The 19,241-nt window shown below is 34.7% G+C and overlaps 1 protein-coding gene across 5 annotated transcripts in view; it reads left to right on the forward strand.

Annotated features, from left to right (window-relative positions):
• The window catches only part of EIF3H (eukaryotic translation initiation factor 3 subunit H), a gene marked incomplete at its 3' end in the record, with an annotated part of 91,645 nt that overhangs the window by 22,206 nt on the left and 50,198 nt on the right, over nt 1-19,241 (forward strand). For all 5 annotated transcript variants that reach the window (XM_084229621.1, XM_084229622.1, XM_084229623.1 and 2 more), the window contains exon 2: nt 1,051-1,207. In XM_084229621.1, coding sequence (XP_084085747.1) covers nt 1,051-1,207 — 157 coding nt within the window. The remainder of the gene's footprint in view (nt 1-1,050; nt 1,208-19,241) is intronic.

The raw sequence follows: 19,241 nt of genomic DNA on the forward strand, positions 1-19,241 counted from the left end.
TAGAGCAGTTGATGCTGTCTGTACAAAGTTACATTTGATCCGTTGGCCAGGCATATCAAACTTCTGTGCTTTGGTTGTATTGCCTCTCAAACCCCTTGCAATTCATTTTAGATTGAAGAGTGTAAGATAGTTTTGAACTGCGTAACTCATTTTTTAAGTATAATATTTGATTTTCTACCCCCTCCCCCTTTTTTTGGTAAATGTTTATTTGGCCTGGCTTTTTGTGAAGCTCTGTTTGTCCTAGTCATCAGTATTCTTTTTTTCATCCATAGGAACCAGGTCTTTCAGAATCAGTTCTAGATTTTGTCAAAAGAGCTGTGTTCAGCTCATATGTCTTCTAGCATCTCTCATTTACCTTAATTTTTTTTTTAAAGTTTTATTTATTTACTTATATAAGCACTGGGTACAGTCAGAAGCATGGGAGGGTGAGAGAATTCACCAGAGTCGGAGGGGGTAGCAGAGCAAGCAGACTGATGAAGTACACTGCTGAGGGGAGCAGCGGGTGGCAGGAGAGGTCTGCGCGCCATGTGGGACCCTCGCCCGGTGGCCGGGGAGCAGCCGGGGATCGAACCTGTGCTGCAGAGGCTGCGGGCAGCTTCGCAACCCAGTGCTCAACTGCTGCGCCACTGGGGAGGCCCCTAATTGAGATCTTTATCTTTGTGTCTTATTGATAATGTTATTATCTGTACCAGGAACTCATCTTCCTTTGTTAGCAGGAGCACGTCCTCTGATAATTTTAGGTTGAGGTGGATATTATTTGATTTGACCAAAAGAACTTGATGCCAGATCTTTGGGGAGCCTTGACCTCCCCAAAGGGGAGGGTGTTTTTGACATGTCTTCAAACTCTAGGAGGTGCAGCTGTGTAGTCAGATGATATGGGGTTTATTATTAATGTAAAAGTAAAGGAAATGATTTATAAGAAATTTGGTTAGTCCTGTTTTATAATTTTGTGGTTTTAAAAGCCTACTAGTATTGTTTATATTTCTTTGTAATAAAGGAAATAGAAACTGTAAATATGGTCTGTAAGTGCCCTTCTGTACTTTCTTTTAGGTCGTATTAAAGATAATAAAACATTATCAAGAAGAAGGACAAGGAACTGAGGTGGTTCAAGGAGTGCTTTTGGGCCTGGTTGTGGAAGATCGTCTTGAAATTACCAACTGCTTTCCTTTCCCCCAGCATACGGAAGAAGATGCGGACTTTGATGAAGGTAAAGATACTCACCTGTGTGTCTTTGAGGGGTATACAAGAAGTTATTAATGCAATTCTGACCATAACCTTTGGTAGTCTGCTACTGGGAATCTATCAGGCTTCTTAGATTAGTTGATTTCTGAGTTTCTTGAAAAAATTGCACAAATTCTCAGGAATGAGGTTTTATATCAAAACTTCACTAGTTTAGACTTAATGGGAATTTGTGATTCGGATTTTAGTAAATTCGCATAGAAGCTGTGTTGATATTAACATTCTGATGATTAAATCTTCTTGCCAAATGCCTTTATTATGAAGGACAGAAATCATCATTATGTATCCAACATCTATTTTCTTCCGTAGTATTTTGGCTTAACTGTTTAGGAAGAGATGAATTGACCTATTTACTTCTGAAAGAAGATATTCTTTAAGCGTTTTATTTTTGTGTTATAGGTATAAATTGTTTTGTTAATGGAGGCTAATGGCTATTAAAAGCTCATACCAACAGGACAAAGTCAACATTTAAACAGTTAAAAAAAATAGCCTTTTGAAAATAATTTCTTGCTTATCTGTACTTCAGAATTCATTTTCTATCTAATTTTTACTATTTATTGTGGTAAAGATCCATAACAAGGTTTATTATTTGATCACTTTTAAACATACAGTGTAGTAGAGTTGACTGTGTGCGTATTGTGCAGCAGAGCTCCGCTGAGCAAGTCCTCCCTTTCCCCACCCTTTCCATTTTCCTGGCAACCACCATTTTACTCTCTAAGCATTTGGACTGCTTTAATACCGCATATAAGTCAAATCATGCAGTTTTGATCTTTTTGTTGACTGACTTAATGTAACTTAGCTTAATGTCCTCAAGGTTCATTTATATTGTAACACAAATACCAATTTACTTTTTTTATTTTTTTATTACTTTTTATTTAAAATTTTTTTACATCATTGTTCATTTTTAAACAATATTTGCTTCCCCCCATCCCCTCAGGTGTAGTCCCCAAGAGTTCCCTTCACCAATGTACCCGTGCACAGTTTACTTTTTTAAAGACCAAATAATATTCCATTCTCTGTATATAAAACATTTTCTTTGTCCAGTCATCTATTGGTGTATATTTAAATTGTTTCCACGTCTGTGAAATACTGTGAATAATGCTGCAAAGATCTTTTCAGAAGATCCTGTTTTCAGTTCTCTTGGATATATATTCGTAAGTGGGATGGTAGGATTATATGATATATATAAAATATATAATATATATAATTTTTTGTGTTACTTTTTTTTTTTTTAAGATTTATTTTATTTATTTATATAAGCACTGGGTATAGTCTGAAGCCCGGGAGGGTGAGAGAATTCACCAGAGCCAGAGCAGGGAGCAGAGCAGGCAGAGTGACAAAGTACACTGCTGAGGGGAGCAGCGGGCGGCAGGAGAGGTCTGCGCACCATATGGGACCCTTGCCTGGCATCTGGGGACGAGGCTGCGGGCAGCTTCACATCCCAGCGCTCAACCACTGCACCACCGGGGGAGGCCCAATATATATAATTTTTTGAAGAATGTCCTTACTGTTTTCCATAGTGACTTCTGTACTGTTTTTCATAGTGACTGACCAGTTTTTTGTTTTTATTTTTTTATTTTTTAAAGATTTATTTATTTATTTGTACAAGCACTGGGTACATTCAGAAGCGCGGGAGGGTGAGAGAATTCACCAGAGCCAGAGCAGGGAGCAGAACAGGCAGAAGGACTGAAGTACACTGCTGAGGGGAGCAGCGGGCGGCAGGAGAGGTCTGCGCACCATGTGGGACCCTCGCCTGGTGGCCGGGGATTGAACCGGTGTTGGAGAGGCTGAGGGCAGCTTCGCAACCCAGTGCTCAACCGCTGCACCACCGGGGAGGCCTATGACTGACCAGTTTACATACAATGTACTAAGGGTTCTAATGTCTTCATATCTTACCAACATCTATTATTTTCTGGATTTTTTTTTTATAGTGGTCCGCTAATAGGTGTAAGGTGATAGCACATTGTGGCTTGATTTTCATTCCCCTAGTAATTATACTCAACGTTAACCTCTTATCATATATAGGGTTTATAAATGCTTTCTCCTTAGTTTAAAAATAAATATTTATTTTTGTGTAGAAGAACTGGGGTGTAGGCCAGAGGTGCAGGGGTTGAGAGGATTCACCAGAGACAGAATGGGGAGCAGAACAGGTGGATTTACTGAAATACACTGCTAAGGGGTGTAGAGTGCAAGACAAGAGACATCTGCTGCTCCATATGTGGGTCAGCTCCTCGGCTGGGGGATTGAACTCAGTTTATCGTGGTTATAGTGCTGAGACTTAAGTCCTAGGCCACCAGGGAGACCCTGTAAATATTTTCTCCTTTTGATTGTTTCCTTTGCTGTGCAGAAGATTCTGTAATCTGTTTGCCTGTTTTTATTTTTACTGTCTGTGCTTTTTATGTGCTGTGTTTTGAAGCTGGTTCTCTATATTTTCTTCTAGGAATTTTAAGCCAGTACCATTTTAGGTTCACTACTGTTGTTTTGTAATATGTTTTGAAATCAAGAAGTATGGCAGCTCCACTTCTTTTTCTGTCCTCAAGGTTATTGAGGACAGACTATTTAGGTCCCTTGAGATTCCATATGAATTTTAGGATTTATTTTTTTTTCATTTTCTGAGTAAAATGCCGCTCGGTTTTCAATAGATCTCTTTGGATATTATGGACATTTTAACAATTTTTAAGTCTTCCAATCCATGAACGTGGTATTATTTTTCCACTTATTTGTATATTATTTTGCTTTTTTTATTCCATTATTTGTAAGTATTCTTTTGAATATCTTGAATGATTTCATTCACCAATCATTTTTTTTCATTAAAGTTATATCTTCAGAAACTAACCAGAGCTATTTTATTCTAAGTACTTGAGTGTTTGCATTTTTTAAAACTAGTGTGCAGTAGGCATTCTTTTTTTTTTTTAAACCAGCCAGAATCTTCCTGTTTCATCTGAACTGCTGTAATGTTTATATCTTAGACAGAAATACATATGACTTTTCTTTGTAGCTCATTCTTTCAATATTAGCATATTTTTATTCACCAGTATACCTGGAGATCCTTAATTACATTTCACTAGTAACTCTTATAGAGCCAGAAGACAAGGGATTGTTAACATAATTTCTTTGACTAACCAGTGAGGAGCCTGAGAGGTTTAGTGACTTTCTCAGTTACTGAGTTAGTGGGACAGAATAGAATAGAATAGAATCTATTCCAAAAGAGTTTTTATTATCAAACTATTTTCTCAGGAAATTAATTTAGAATTTGAGCAATTAATTTAGAATTTGAGCAATGAAATAATGTTCATTGCAATTATGGTGGATGAACAGAGCAAAATGTATTACTAATTTTAGTTCTTAGTCATAGAAAAGAGTTTATCTTACAGGCTTAAGGTATTTGAACAATGTGCTGTCTCACTAACCTGTACTTTAAGCAGCTCATGCTTTAACAACATGAGAAAACATTTAACAAACTGAGATAAGGAAGAGACTTCAATTTAGTATTACACAGTAAAAAAAGTACTGGACATTGTGTGCTGTGTACTGTATGTACCTTGCCTATCAGCAGTTACTATTTTGCACAGTTGAAGGTTTTTTATCAGTATCATTTTTCCAGATTAGGAAACTGATGCTCAGTAAGATAAATATCTTGTCCAAATGTGTTTAGTTAGGAATGGGTAAAGCAAAGCTTTACCAAATCTGTGAGTGCCTAGTTGCAAATAACATTTTTGAAATTTTCTCACTATATGGAGTTGCTATTAGATAGTGAAATAAAGATTAAGAGTGTCATGTGTAGGGCATCATTATTTTGTATTTGAAGTATGTTTTAGGGGTAAAAACTAAGTTCATTTTTCTTAGTTTACTTTTTTCTTTCTAAATTATGTTTATTGAGGAGTAAAGTAGCTTTACATTTTGTGTCTGCTCTAGGATTGAAAAACTAGTAGGATTTGCCATTTTTCTTACACATGTGAGAAAAATTAAGACAGTCCCCTATATTTATTTATGATCTCATTTCAGTATTGAATTTTAGCTTCTCTCATATCATCCATTTGTTAAATGGGTATTAGTTTGTAGTCACCATTCAGATTTTATTCAACACAGATTACTACTAAACTTTCCTGTTGTATGGGTATATCTTAGAATAGTCTTGTCTGGGTCATTTTAAGTCATGGTCAAGTCCCACTGTTTTGCTTACTGATTTTCTGTGATTTTATGCTAAAACTATTTTTACTTTGGGAAGGATATTCTGCCATCCACATTAGGAAAGTAAAATACTCCTCAAATATTCCACACTTTTAATGATTTTGAGTAGCCTGTAGTTTTTTTTTTTTTGTTGTTGTTGTTGTTGTTTTGGTGCTTTGTGTAAAGTAGAAATTTCTTATCTGCAGTCCAAGAAGTGGTATGTTTTAAATCAGGGATTGACAAACTATGATCTGTGAACCTCCGTTAGTATGTAAAATTTTTTTAGAATACTTCTATGCTGATTCCTGTATGCATTTTCTGTGGCTGTGTTCCTGTTATGATGGCATAATTGAGTAGTTGTGACTGAGACTATATGGGCACCAAGCTTGAAGTATACTATATGTGACCTTTTAAGAAAGCTTGACCACTCCCTTTTATATATAACTGTTTCTTGTTTTCCATCATAAGATTGAAGAATAAGGTGACAGTTCTATCTTTTCATTATAAATTGATGACATTTTGCTGTTAATTTCTTCTTGATGTTCCCCTTAACATTGACTCAACCCAGAATGTACTGTGGACACTAATGAAAATGCTAGTGGCACTGTGTTGATTTTATTGGTGCACCTAGAAACTAGCTTTTGTTTTAATTGCGTGTTTCCTTTTAAAAAATAAAAACCCACATGTTGAATCATTGGAGGAATTGTAATAATAGAAAAGAAAGATACTCAACTCATGGTTGCAGACATGACTGGCCAGGTATTGTGGAAAGGCATTTGAGACCAAAACACTCCAGTGGGAAACTCAGTTCTATACATAGGATCCATGTGACTGTGAATAACTTCACTTCCTGAGAAAGTATTTTCTGTAAGATCTTTCATTTAGTACATATTAATTGCTTACTTACAGGGTACTAAAAATACAGCTGAAAGATAACTTTCTTATGAGATTGACACTTTGGGTAGTGAAACCTTGGATTATGTTACAGTGGCGTGATTCAAAACCAAGAAAACTGTTGTAGCTGTGAATTTTTTTTTGTTTCTGTCCTTTAATTTACATTTTCTTTTTGTACTTATGATAATTCTCTTTTGAGTGGTTTAAATCTTGGTATACTTTTATATTATAAAATGTAGTTTCTAGTTGAAAGTGAGAGAGTATGTGCCTTAAGTAGAGTAGAAAGATTCATATTAAAATTCCCATTAGGGGGCACTATTATCAAACTTAGGAGAACTGGAGACTAATTTGTTTTCTCAGACATGCAACCTGAGGCTTGCTAAAAGGGAAAAAAGTATTTTCATCTGATAAGAAGCAGATACTGTTTTATACAACTGAATTTCTTAAATATGTTATAAAGTGCACTGAATTAAATGCAGATCCAATAACTCACTGTCTTGTTTTTCAACAGACTAAATCAATTTAATATTGCAGGTGATATAAGAACTTACTTTATTCTGTATCAGAGCCAAATCCATAATTTTCATAGTTGGAATGGACAAATTTTTTGTTTTGCTTTCTTTAAGTTACTAACAAAGAATGATCCTTGGCCTTCAAAATAAGTTTCTTTCATAAACAAAGCATGAAAATATATTACTGAAATGAAGTTAGGAGGATAAAGTGATAGCTAACTTAAGCCGACAGTATTAACATATGCGACATGAATTACTGAAGGCGTTTGTACATTAAAGTAAGACACACACACAGAACTTTTAGCTTTTTTGTTCATTTTCAGCGATTTGAAATTTTTCTTTTTTATTTCTCAAGTTTGGTGTTACAGTAAGAAATCCTGGTGTATACACAATTTTATCATTAAGCTTCCAAAAAGAAAACAATGGTGTAGAATCCAGATTTTTCAAAGGTTAAAATATGAATCTGCAAAATCATATTAAAATAAAAGGTATTCATGGTCATTTCTTCACAACATAGTTTTTTTTTTTTTTTTTTAATCACTGTGGTACAGAGAGAGTACGTTTGTGCAGTGATGTTTTTTACCTAAGTCAACCATATTTTATGTTGGAGAAAACCTCTGTTTAATGTCTTGTTTCCTGAAGTCTTTCACCTTCCTTTTCTTAGCTTGCCTGCAATCCGCATTCAGGGCAAAACAGTTGAAACCTTGTTTTGGCTTTGCATTGCTTTTGAGATCAAGGAAGAATTAAGGGAGGGTTGAGAAAGCATCTCATTTTTTTTTTTTTTTTTTAAGACAGATAGGAACATTTTGTCAAGACAGGATGTTTATTTTGTATTATCTTCTATCTGTACGACTAGTCTATGAATATTGTGATCCATTAGATCTTTTTAAAATCCTGGCTGTTTTTTCCTTTTTTGCGTTTTTTAAAAAGTGCTTTTCTGAGTAGTATATATAGTTTTGGAGTGTGGTTTGAAACTTATTGGATAAGTAGAAATATGTTTACTTTGTGACCTGAAATCACGAAGGCATGATAAAATGTTTCATGTATGTCAGAAAAAAAAATTAGTTCTTAGCAATTCATTTCATCATTTGTTCAGCAAATTGCCTTGAAGTGGGTGGTGAAAAAGATACAAAGATATGAAATCCTGGTTACAGCTTAGCAGGATTTTTAAGTGGAAGAGACACGTGCACAAATAAAGAATTGTGAAACAGAATTGATGTAAGTCTAGAATGAAGGAAAAGAAATATTTGGAACACTCAAATATAAGCTGCTAATTCCTTTTCAAGGATCCCTTTTCAAGGTGGTTTGATTTTGTAGATGGATGTCAGTTGCACTTTTTTAAAGGAGGTTATATCTTGTGAGTTTATTCTGTCACATTTCTGAACCCTGATAAATGATCCAAGCATCTCTAGAAATCAAAAACATGTATTTAATATATCTTCAACTTGGCATCTTTATTGTTCAGAGATAATTAGGTTCTTGGCAATATTTTTCAGATTTTGTTATGGCTTTTTATAACCAGATAGAGAAACTGTTTTTGAAGTCCAGATTTTTGCTACATAGAAGGACTCTGGGCAATATTTAACAAACTATTTCTAATATATCTCATTTTAAGTGAAACACTTTGTAAGAAGGAAACTAGAAAAGACTATACCGATTATAATCCTCCAGGGTTGATCTCTTTGTTATTCATAGTAGTATTTTGAAAATGTAAAACCATTCACATGGAAAGATTTATTGATGAATATTTAGGGCAATGAACTTTAGATTATTACTTAAATTATTTTGATTGCTTTGAAAGCATATGGTTTATGATTTGAAACTACCTTAAGAACCTTCAAAGTGATTAGAATATGAGAAGTAAAATCCAAATGTGAAGCATCAATCCCAAAACTTTCATAACTTTTTTGTTCTTTCAGGTTGGGTGTCTCAGGAATTTTAATACACGATTAGGAGCAAAGTCTTGCTTCATTTTAAACATTTGAAAAATATTCTTGTGTTTAGTTCATATTTCAAAATTTAGGTCTTATTACTTTCTTTAATATGAATTGTACATGGAAGGATATATTATTGAAAATGTGGTCAAGGTAAAAGATTTTTCTGCTTAAAGAAATTAAAGTGCTTTACACTGTGCCCTCCCTTGGTCCCTAAAGCGTAAGTGCTATGGTTTGGAAAGAAGCCAAGTAAAACCTGTTCAAATTTTGTGCAGACTTAAAGTAATACTTTAAGATTTGAAAATTACAGGTGGATACAGTACTTAAATAGTATTTAAAATTCCTCACTTTCCCAAGTCTAAAATATAATCCTTAAATTACTATGCCCACTAGTTTAAATTTTAATTAAATAAAAATTGTCTTACTTTTGAACCACATCAACTTTAGATATAGGTATTTGCATTTATTACTAAACATTGAGGTAATAACCATTATAAATGAACTGTTTGGGCACTAAATGAAATGTCAGAAAGTCACAGTTACAGTATATAACCAAAGGTCATTACTATTTGTTTTTCCAAAATTTGTCCTAACCCACACTGTTTATCTTACTTCCTATCTTTCCCAGGAAAAGATTTACCTGTCTTCATTCCCCCAATTAAATATATTTGTAAGTTTTATAAATTCATAGATTATAATTAGATTTGCTGTTTTGGTGCTGTACTAAATTTTCCCACTGTCCTTGCTTGATAATAAAAGGTGCCACCTTAGTCATTCAGTGAAGTGAATGACTAAGTGAAATTTCATGTCTTCATATACATTTGAGATTATGCTTTGTGGCTTACCTGTTATCAGTTTCACAATAGTGTTTTCATCCCTTTATCTCTCTTCCACTGTGAGGATTATTTGCTGCCTTTTTAAAAACAATTTTTACTCAGTATAAAGTAGATGCTTTCTTTTTCTTTTAATTCTTTTTTTTTTTAAAGATTTATTTATGCATACAAGAACTAGGGTACAGGCCAGAGGTGTAGAGGGTGAGAGGATTCACCAGAGACAGAACGGGGAACAGAACAGGCAGACTGACCAAAACACACTGCTAAGGGGAGCAGCGGGCGAGACAGGAGAGGTCTGCTGTGCCATGTGGGTTGCTCTCTGGCCTGCCGGGATCCAACTTCTGCTGCAGAGGCTGCAGAAATCTTCATAGTGCTGTGTCTTAATTCCTTGTGCCACTGGGGAGGCCCAGTGCTTTCTGATATATTTTAAAACAAAGACAACAATATTTATTCTAACTTAAATAGCAATATAGTGGTGTAAGTTTATAATGCAGATTGTATCTCCCCTCTTTCCTCACCACCATGCATAAGCACCCTTAGTTTTCCCTAACATTTAACCTACAGACAACCTTTCTTTTCTTGATTGGTGAGAAAACCACAGAATTATTTCAGTGGTCTTTGCAGGAATGTATCTGTTTTCATAAAATTGGATAGATGATCTCCTAGAGAGTTTTTGGTGACAGTCTACTAACCCCACAACCAGCAACCATGTCCATGAAGCCAGCAGCAGAGGAGTCCTAGTTAGGGTGTGTTGGGACTTTGGCATGCTGTGAACCCCAGTGACAGCAGTGACAACTGCCACAGCTGCCCCACAAATACCAGTTGTCCCTAGGCTACTGTAGGTTTCCATCTTGTCTATCTGCTCTCACTTTACCATCCTTCTCTGTGGCTTTTCTTTCCTTATTCCTTTGTTACTCATTCACAAATCAACATTTCTTTTTTTTTTTTAAAGATTTATTTATTTATATATACAAGAACTGGGGTACAGGCCAGAGGTGTGGAGGGTAAAAGGATTCACCAGAGACAGAGTGGGGAACAGAACAGGCAGATTGACTGAAGTACACTGCTGAGGGGAGCAGCGAACGAGTTAGGGGAGGTCTGCTGCGCCTTGTGGGTTGCTCCCTGGCCGGCCGGGGATTGAACTCGTGCTGCAGAGGTTGCATCTTAACCCCTTGCACCACCAGGGAGGCCCTACAAATCAACATTTCAGTGGAAACTCTGCCAGGTATTTGCAGTGGTCATTCCATGCTTTTTTTTCTCTGCTGTGGACATTTTCTGAGGTTTTCATTATTTAAAGAACATAGCTGTTTTAAGAAGTATGGAGAGATTTTTCTAGCACATTATGTTAGTGAGAGCAGTGAGGATAGTATTACTATTTAGGAGAAAGTGCTTAGAAAATATTTTTGTGTCATTGGAGAATAACTTGGGTTTGCAAAGCTATAGCTGCCCATTTAAACATCTCTAGTTTGTAGTTCAAAGTGATTCTATTGTTATGTAAAATTATTTTGTTCCTAAAATTTATAAGTTCATTGTTTTCATTTACAAATTTTATTTTTTATCTCAATTGGTAGCAACTCCCATACTTTTAAAGTTTCTGTCAATAAATGAATGTCTTTTACCAATATTCTTTTAAAAGTTTTAGAAGTCTTTTACCAATATTCTTACTAATGTATATTATTGCACTTAATTATAGACTTTTATCTCCTTTTCCTAATATTCCCGTTATTACTCCCAACCTGAAAACTTATAAACAAAACATTAAAAATTCAGTACTATATGAGAGTGAAATTTTGTATGAAATGTGCTGATATAATATCTTAATTGGTATTAGCCATTTTCTCTAGTGATAAAATGAGGAGTTAATGTGAAAAACTAAGATCACTGAATCATGTCTGAATTACCTTGCTCCTTTGAGATATTTGTTATGACTGTGTTTCCTATGTTTTCTCTAAATTTGCCAGGTATGTATTTCTTTCCTGATTTTCTCCTTATCCCACGAGCTGCATTGATTAAAAAAAAAAAAAAATTAGCCAATTCCACACACATGGCAAAAATGTGTAAACAGTTGAGAAAATTCCTGGAATCACTCTTAAACAGATCTTGCAAACTTTCTGAAAGGCATCAAAGGAAGGAAATTTAGGTGGGGTTTTGCCTAAAGTTGTGGCATACTGCTACTTTAATCGTAAGTCACATTTACACAGTGGGTCACAATATGAACTTTCGTAATTTTTTTTTAGCAGATGGAAAACTGAGGATCAGAGGGGCCAACCTTAAAATTAGTAGAAAATCCTGAACTAGAAACCCCAGTGTGCCTCTGCAGTATGGAATACATTATCTCAATTTAGGAAGACTATCAGTTATTCCAGTATTTTGTCAGACTCTCTTTGAATGATACATGCCTACGGTTGTGATTTACAGGAACAATGCATTTAACTAAAAAACACTTCTTGTTATGATTTACTATCAGTACTGCTGGACTCCACTTCCAGTGATTGTTGAATTTAACACTACAAAAAGTTGCCTAAGATTGTGTTTACTCTAGGTATTAAATACAAATAAATGACAATTTTAACCTTCAAGTCATCAGATTAGTGATCATTGAATACATATGTAGATAGCTCAGATACCCTATCTAAATGCTGAAAGTTAGCACAGCTTCTAGTATTTTGCTACACAGAATAGAAAAACTATTGAAAGTAATAGATTGACCTGGATAGGTTAAGGGAGGAAAAATATTTTTGTTAAATGCCACTGAATGCAATTACATACAATAGTTTGAATAGCTGGTTTAATTTAACTTAGGAAATCAGTGTCTGACTGATGACACAGGAAGACTTTCTAGAATGCATTGCTTTGTAGATGACTTAAGCAGACAATACTGATAAAGTCTGTCATGTGAATTTCCTTCTTTACTGAGTACACAGTATGGTTAAGTGGTATGTTGTGCAATGCTTCCAATCTGCTGCCATCTGCACAAGCAGAGCGAGCTAGCAGAGAACATGGAAATGAAATGGATCAGTAAGTTGTAAGGAATCTGTGTGAACACTGGGTGCCACTCATGAAACACTGAGAAGTTAGTGATGTTCCTTTATAACCATTACAACTGGTGTTGTGCATGTACATCACACGTGTGTAACATTGCAGCTCTCACAATTCACATTTGAGATATCCATGTACCTATTTATACTTGACGCAGCCTAGCAAATCCAGGGACAGTAACCAGAATCATGCCACTCTTTTCTTGTGCTCTCTCGTTATTTATTTATATATATATATATATATATATATATATATATATATATACACTCTTTTTTTGCTGCTTTAGTATTTGTCATGAGTGTTGAGGTAGTTTTAATAATCCTTAGTGTTCTTATTTTACACAAATGGAATCTTTTGGGAAACAAATTTTGCTATAAAACAAGTTTACTTAGAGACACTTAAGTACTTTCTAAAAAGGTTTTAGGATTTATAAATGGGAAAATTGCTTCAGAATCTTATACGTTGTAAACAACCACGAAACATAGGAATGATGGAGAAATTGTGTACAGGTAAGAGGAATTGACGGTCAAATTTAACCTTATACCTTTGTCAGTAGAGAAACCTCTTATTTGAGTCTGAGGTTTATAAACTATAAAACAGCTTTTTTGTGTGTGCCTATCACTACCTTTTTGATATAAACAGGAGAGCTCTTATAAAATGGTGTTAACCATGAGTCATCTGGTACCTCAGGAATTAACATAACCTTACATAGTTGACTAATAATACAAAGCCACCGTGGTTTCTGTGGTTTTACCAACCATTACTCCAGTTCTAAAACATTTAAAATGAGACCTGCTCCCTCTTTGTAAATTTTTTGGGGACAAAGAGTAGTCTTATCAAAAAACTGCAGCAACTTAAGCAGATCCATAACTGGGGGAATTAATAACAGAAAGTTTTTGTTGACACCAGGAAGTAGATTAAATAGTGCAATTGTGGTAATGAGTACCATATATGATAAGCCTGAGCCACCTGGGTTTTATTAGGCTGCTTGATACTTTGATCACAATATTATTTCAAGACTTGTCTATTTAAATTGCTAGGGTTTCTTGTCATCTTTGTTATTTAGACTATAATTTCTTTCACTGCAAAAAGATTTTTTAAAAGAAAGACTGTGGCCAAACCAAAGTTCTAGGGAGGTACAAGTTCAGCTAAGGGAATTTAGAAGGAGAGAACTTGTTGAATATAAAATTAAAAACTTGAAAGTATAGCAGTTGAATATCAAATTCATCTGACCTTGCTTCTCTTTAATTTTTGCTTGGATCATACTTATATTCTGTTTATCGTATGGCAGTAGGTTACTATAAGAATGTTTTATATAATTCAATTAATTATTGTTTTATACACATATATGCATTGAAAGTATATATTTCATATTTTGAGACTGTAGTACTGTTACTAGGTTCCCTTCAGCTGGCATTAAGTGGTTTTGATGAACATCTTTGAGAATTTATGGAAAGATTTTTAACTACTTCACTCATAATGAATGAATTACACTAATCACAGAATTTTGTTTGCTTGATAAATTGTCTCACTTTGAACTTGAAATTCTTTTTTGAACTTGAAATTTTAAGCTTTAGTTAGCCTATTAATATAGAAGAATGAAATTTTTAGTAACAAAAATTATCAAACTTTTCCTTTTACTAATTTTCTTTATTATAGAAATAATCTTTCACAGGTATTTAATGGTATCTTTGTTACGTATTTAAACACATGTTAGGACTTGGGAAAGTAATCATTTTGGCTAGTATAGGGAGAGCAGAGAAGATTTAAATGACAAGATATTGTTGTCAGTATAATATTAATAATAATTAGGTACCATTTTGAGAATTTCCATGTAAAATGCTTTGTACATTTATCTCTAACTTTCACTGTTTGATTTTTGATGCTCTTATAATTTGGCTTGAATTTTCCATATCCCAGTGAAACTTTTAAGTCTGGTTAAGGACACTTTTATGAATGTAACGATCTTTTAATATACCTGATTTGCCTTTAGCAGCGAATGGAGTGTATGGAAGTGACAACCAATGTCCTTTTTGTTTTCCTTTATAAGACAAACAAGAAAAGTATTAAAAATAGAAAAAAAAAATTGAACATTGGAAAGATTGCTTACCAAAATTTTGCAATATTCTTATTTTTGGAAAGTAGGGTAGTATTTTAAGTCTTAGAGAGATATGTGACTCATTGATTCGGGAAAGATGAACTCATATAAAAGGCAGAGGACAGATTTAAGAACAAGCATGTGATGCAAGCTTAGAAAAATGAGATCTGTCAGAGCAAAGACTTAGTTTGGGGGAGTGATCTGAAATAATAATAGGGTGAGATTATGAAAGACAAGAATGCTTGAAAAAGAAGCTTAGACTTGAAGAAGTTTTGAGTTAATCTAAGTTCCTCAGCATGAAGTAGGACTGTGCTAGTATAAACTCAGTATTTTGTGGCTAGAGGCAGGAAAAACAGATAGTGCAGTTCATTTTGAACAAAATAAAAGTGGAAGCCATAGGAATGAAAAGGTGAAGACTAGAGAGAGATGAAAGAAATGGCCAAAGATTGACTTCAAGGGTATATATACACATATTTTGAGGGTTTAACTTTATGTAGGAAGTAACTTTAATATCTGACACTCTAGAAAAATTAAATCCCTGTTTATCACCCCTTTTCCTTTTGAATAGCTTGTAAAAACAAAACACCAGTTCTGTGATAATGGTACGTATGACAGAGCAGATGGATAAAGCAAATGTAAGCTGTTAATAACCAGCAGGGGGATTCCTGCACTTTGATAACAGTACCAACTTGACTAAACTACTAAGATTTTTCAATTCAAGGAGTAATTTGAAAGCCTTTTGAAAGCATATATCTGACACTTCAGAATAGTATGATATAGATAGATACAGACTGATGCTTTTAGGGCTGTCTTAAGAGAGGATTAAATTTTATTATCAAGCTCCAAAAGGACATAACCAAGATGTACTAAAAATGGAAATAGCATATCCAACAGAATAGTCCACTCATGGGATAGGGTTCCTTAGACATTTGTGCCCTGTCTTAATAGTTTTGTAATTTTTTGGGATTCACTCTTTTAACAGAAATTTGCTGAGTGCAGTGTCAGGAACATTGCCAGATATTGAGGGTTAACATAATGAGCAAGGGAAGGAGAGCGGCATTAAAGTTAGCCAAATAAAATAATTTTAAGTTGTGGTAAATACTGTGGAAGAAGTAAACAGATACTTTAAGGAGTAGTGTCTCTCCTTAAACGGGTTCCTTCAGAGAGTCCCTGGTACAGAGGTAAATTCAGCTGAAGGATGAAGTGTATGCAGCTGAAGTGAAGAATAAGGAGCTAGCTGTGTGAAGAACCAGGAGTAGAGGAAGACCAAGTGCAAAGGCCAGTCTTGATGTGGGAAATGAGCTTGACCTTATTTAGTAACTCTCAGAAAGCTAGTCTGGCTGAAAATCCTGCTGAATGAGAAACAAGTCCCTCTGTCACTCTGAGCCTTACAGGAGTTGGGTTTTATTCATTAAGCAGCAAGAAGCTAGTGAACTGAAAACTTCTAAGTTATCTAGTTTTATTGTTGTTTATAATTTTGTGACTTAATCTAGGACCTTCTTCTTGGTGTTGCATTTGAAATATTTGTGGAAATTCATCTTGTTTCCATCTTTGTTGTTGGTATTTATTCCAATGAAGTTTACCCATGGCTGCCTAGTAGCTTCCATTAGCTAGCTGATCTGGAATCTTCATTTTTTATTAGCTTGTTTCATTTTGAAATAATTTTAGATGTACTTAAAAGTTGAAAATATTGAGTGCAGAGTTCCCTGCTAGCCCTCAGCCAGGCTTCCTTGTAATGTTATTTCACATTTCTGTGGTACATTAATCAAAGAAACCAGTATTGCTGCATTACTGTTAACTAATCTCTAAACTTTATCCAGTTTCACCATTAATATCTTTCCCAGGTTTTAATCCAGTATACCACATTGCACTTAGTTGTCTGTCATCTTAGAGTCCTCTGGCCTGTGACATTCTCAGATTTCCTTCTTTTGCATTATCTAGGTAGTTTTGAGTAGTACTGGTTAAGTGTTAAATGTCCCTTAGTTTGTGTTTACTGGTTTTGAGAGAAATTTAAACCCAGAGTGGTGAAGTGCCCTCATTATGTTCTGTAGAGACTAGATTGACACCAGTGACATCACAGGTGATGCTAACTTTGGTCACTTCGATAAGGGGTGTCTGATGTCCTTTTGAATTTTCACGCTATTTGGACATCTTCATAACTTAATGGAAACATTTAGACATGAATGTTTTGGTTGAAAAAATTAGAGTTTCTCTTGGAAGAAACAGCTTCAATAATTTTTCTTTTTATATTTATTTATTCTTAACAGTTTGATATCTAAGCAACATGGGTAAATGTTATATGTTATGTGCCTTAATATGTAACTTCCGCACAGATTAGATGAAAGTTTTGCTTTACTTATGTGCTGTAGCATATTGGACATACTATTGGGTATCTGAATTCATTCAGGTGGGTTAGTATATCCATCTGATAGAATAGGAATTAGATGTCGGAAAACATTTATTGTAGCTAATCAATATCAGAAATACTTAATAGCAGTTAACATTTTCCATCTTTGATGCTACACAGTGTTATTGGCATAGTTTGATTCCACTGCAAAGTACCTTTTGTACAAAAAAAACCCACAAAACAACCCTGAACTTTTACATTTGAGGTAAATACAGCTTTGACCACTGTCATAGGGTGTGCTACCAATGTGGGAACCACACATTGGCATACAGTCTTGAAATTATGTGAAAAATGATGGGGATATGCTTGAAATAATTTGCTCAGAAATTTGCTTAGCCTTAACTTGTGTGTTCTCTTTTGGATATCTGTGAAAGACTTCACTTTTAAACACTTAAAGTTAAAAAAAAAGGAAAGGATATATTTTTAGGGAAAATCCATTGATTTCCCTTTTTGTAGTTTTTAAACTTTCATTTGATTATTCACTACAAGGATCTCTTCATATTTGTAACTAACCTTACATTTCTGTGTATAGAGTAATAGAGCAACTGTGCATCAAGTTTTTATTATCAGTAAAATAGATACTTGATTTTACTAGCTATTAGTAAGAACATTATATAAGACACTTTTCTCTTTCATTTTAACTGGGAACATCACTAATAAGTAAAAGGCTTGAAAATTAACAGTGGTGAGGTAGTAGTCTTTGAGTACAATAACACCTTCATTGTGATTGTACTCTTAATGATAACATTACAACCACAGATGTTTATTGGGCATTTCTCATGTGCCAAAAATGGTGTTATGAAATTGTCATGCAGTTATTTAATCTTATTGATACTTTATACAGTGAGCACTAGTGCTGTTCCTTTTTGCTTATGTTTACAGAAATCAAGAGCCACTGCTACTCTGTGTGGGTGGAATCAGGATACATTGCCTGCACTCTGAACCTTCTCATAGGAACCTTTTTGTTGGTTTTCAATTGTGAGGAGGTAGAAGGGTGCAGAGTTCATCTGAATATTAAAAGGAAATGATGTTATGATGCGAACAGTTTGTAGCGTCCTGATCCTTAAGTCCCCTAAAGCTGGTTGTAAGGTTCTTGGTAGTCTTGATGCTTGAATGTCTGTACCATTCTTCCCAACTGCACCTCAAGTGAATCAGTTTACTTACAGTAGTTTAAAATAACATTGATATCTAATCAAAAGCTGCACATTCTTTTCAGTAATTCTGATGAGTAGTTTATACTATGTGATCATTCATACTTGAGTCTCTACTGTGTTGTCCAAGGCATGATAAAAGGTACATAACAGTAAGAAAAATTTCAAGGGATAAGTGAAAGTTGGTTCCTGCTATTTCAACCTATGTGTGGAGGCGAGATTTAAATAGGGGGATTAAAATGATAAAGAGATAGTATGTAATTATGGCCAAATTAGAATAGGAAGTCATTTGAGCAGTAAATTGAACTTAGTGGGATTTGAGCGCCATCTTGAAGTTAGGTAGTCCCTCTTCTCGCTCTGCTTTTTTTGACATTACACCCGTCTTCCCATTCTGCCAACCATACTGTAAGCCACTTACTGTTTCCCACCCTAACTGAAATCTGTCTTATTACTGGACAATGGATTATTCTGTTCTTGCTAATTAAATCTTGATATTTCAGGGCTCAGTTTAGATGTTATTTCCAAACCCCATATACATATCCCTGAGACAGGGATATTCTTACGTGTTCTTACAGTCATGTGTTTATTTCTAACAGTGCTTATTAGACTTTATATATTTTAAATTCTTCAAGTAATATTAGATTTGCATAAGCCATAGGGAGTTCTTGCATAAGCTTCACCAGGCATTCCTTAATGTAGCATCTTATATAGCCATGGTGTATTTGTTATAATTAAGAATTAGTGTAACGCCACTAACTAAACTACAGATTTTACTTAGATTTCTCCAGTGTTCCCACTCTTGTTCTTTTTCTAAGAACATGGATTCTTGGAAATTCATTGGATCTGATAGCAAGGTCCCATCCAGGGAAGGGGGTGGGAGGGCCTGTGTGGGGCGGGAGCACGGTGGATTGCGGTGGTGGACTCCTGGTGCTCTGATGGAGGGTGAGCTACGGCAGTAACACAT

This window comes from Talpa europaea (assembly GCF_964194135.1).
Source record: "Talpa europaea genome assembly, chromosome: 3".
Lineage (NCBI taxonomy): Eukaryota > Metazoa > Chordata > Mammalia > Eulipotyphla > Talpidae > Talpa > Talpa europaea.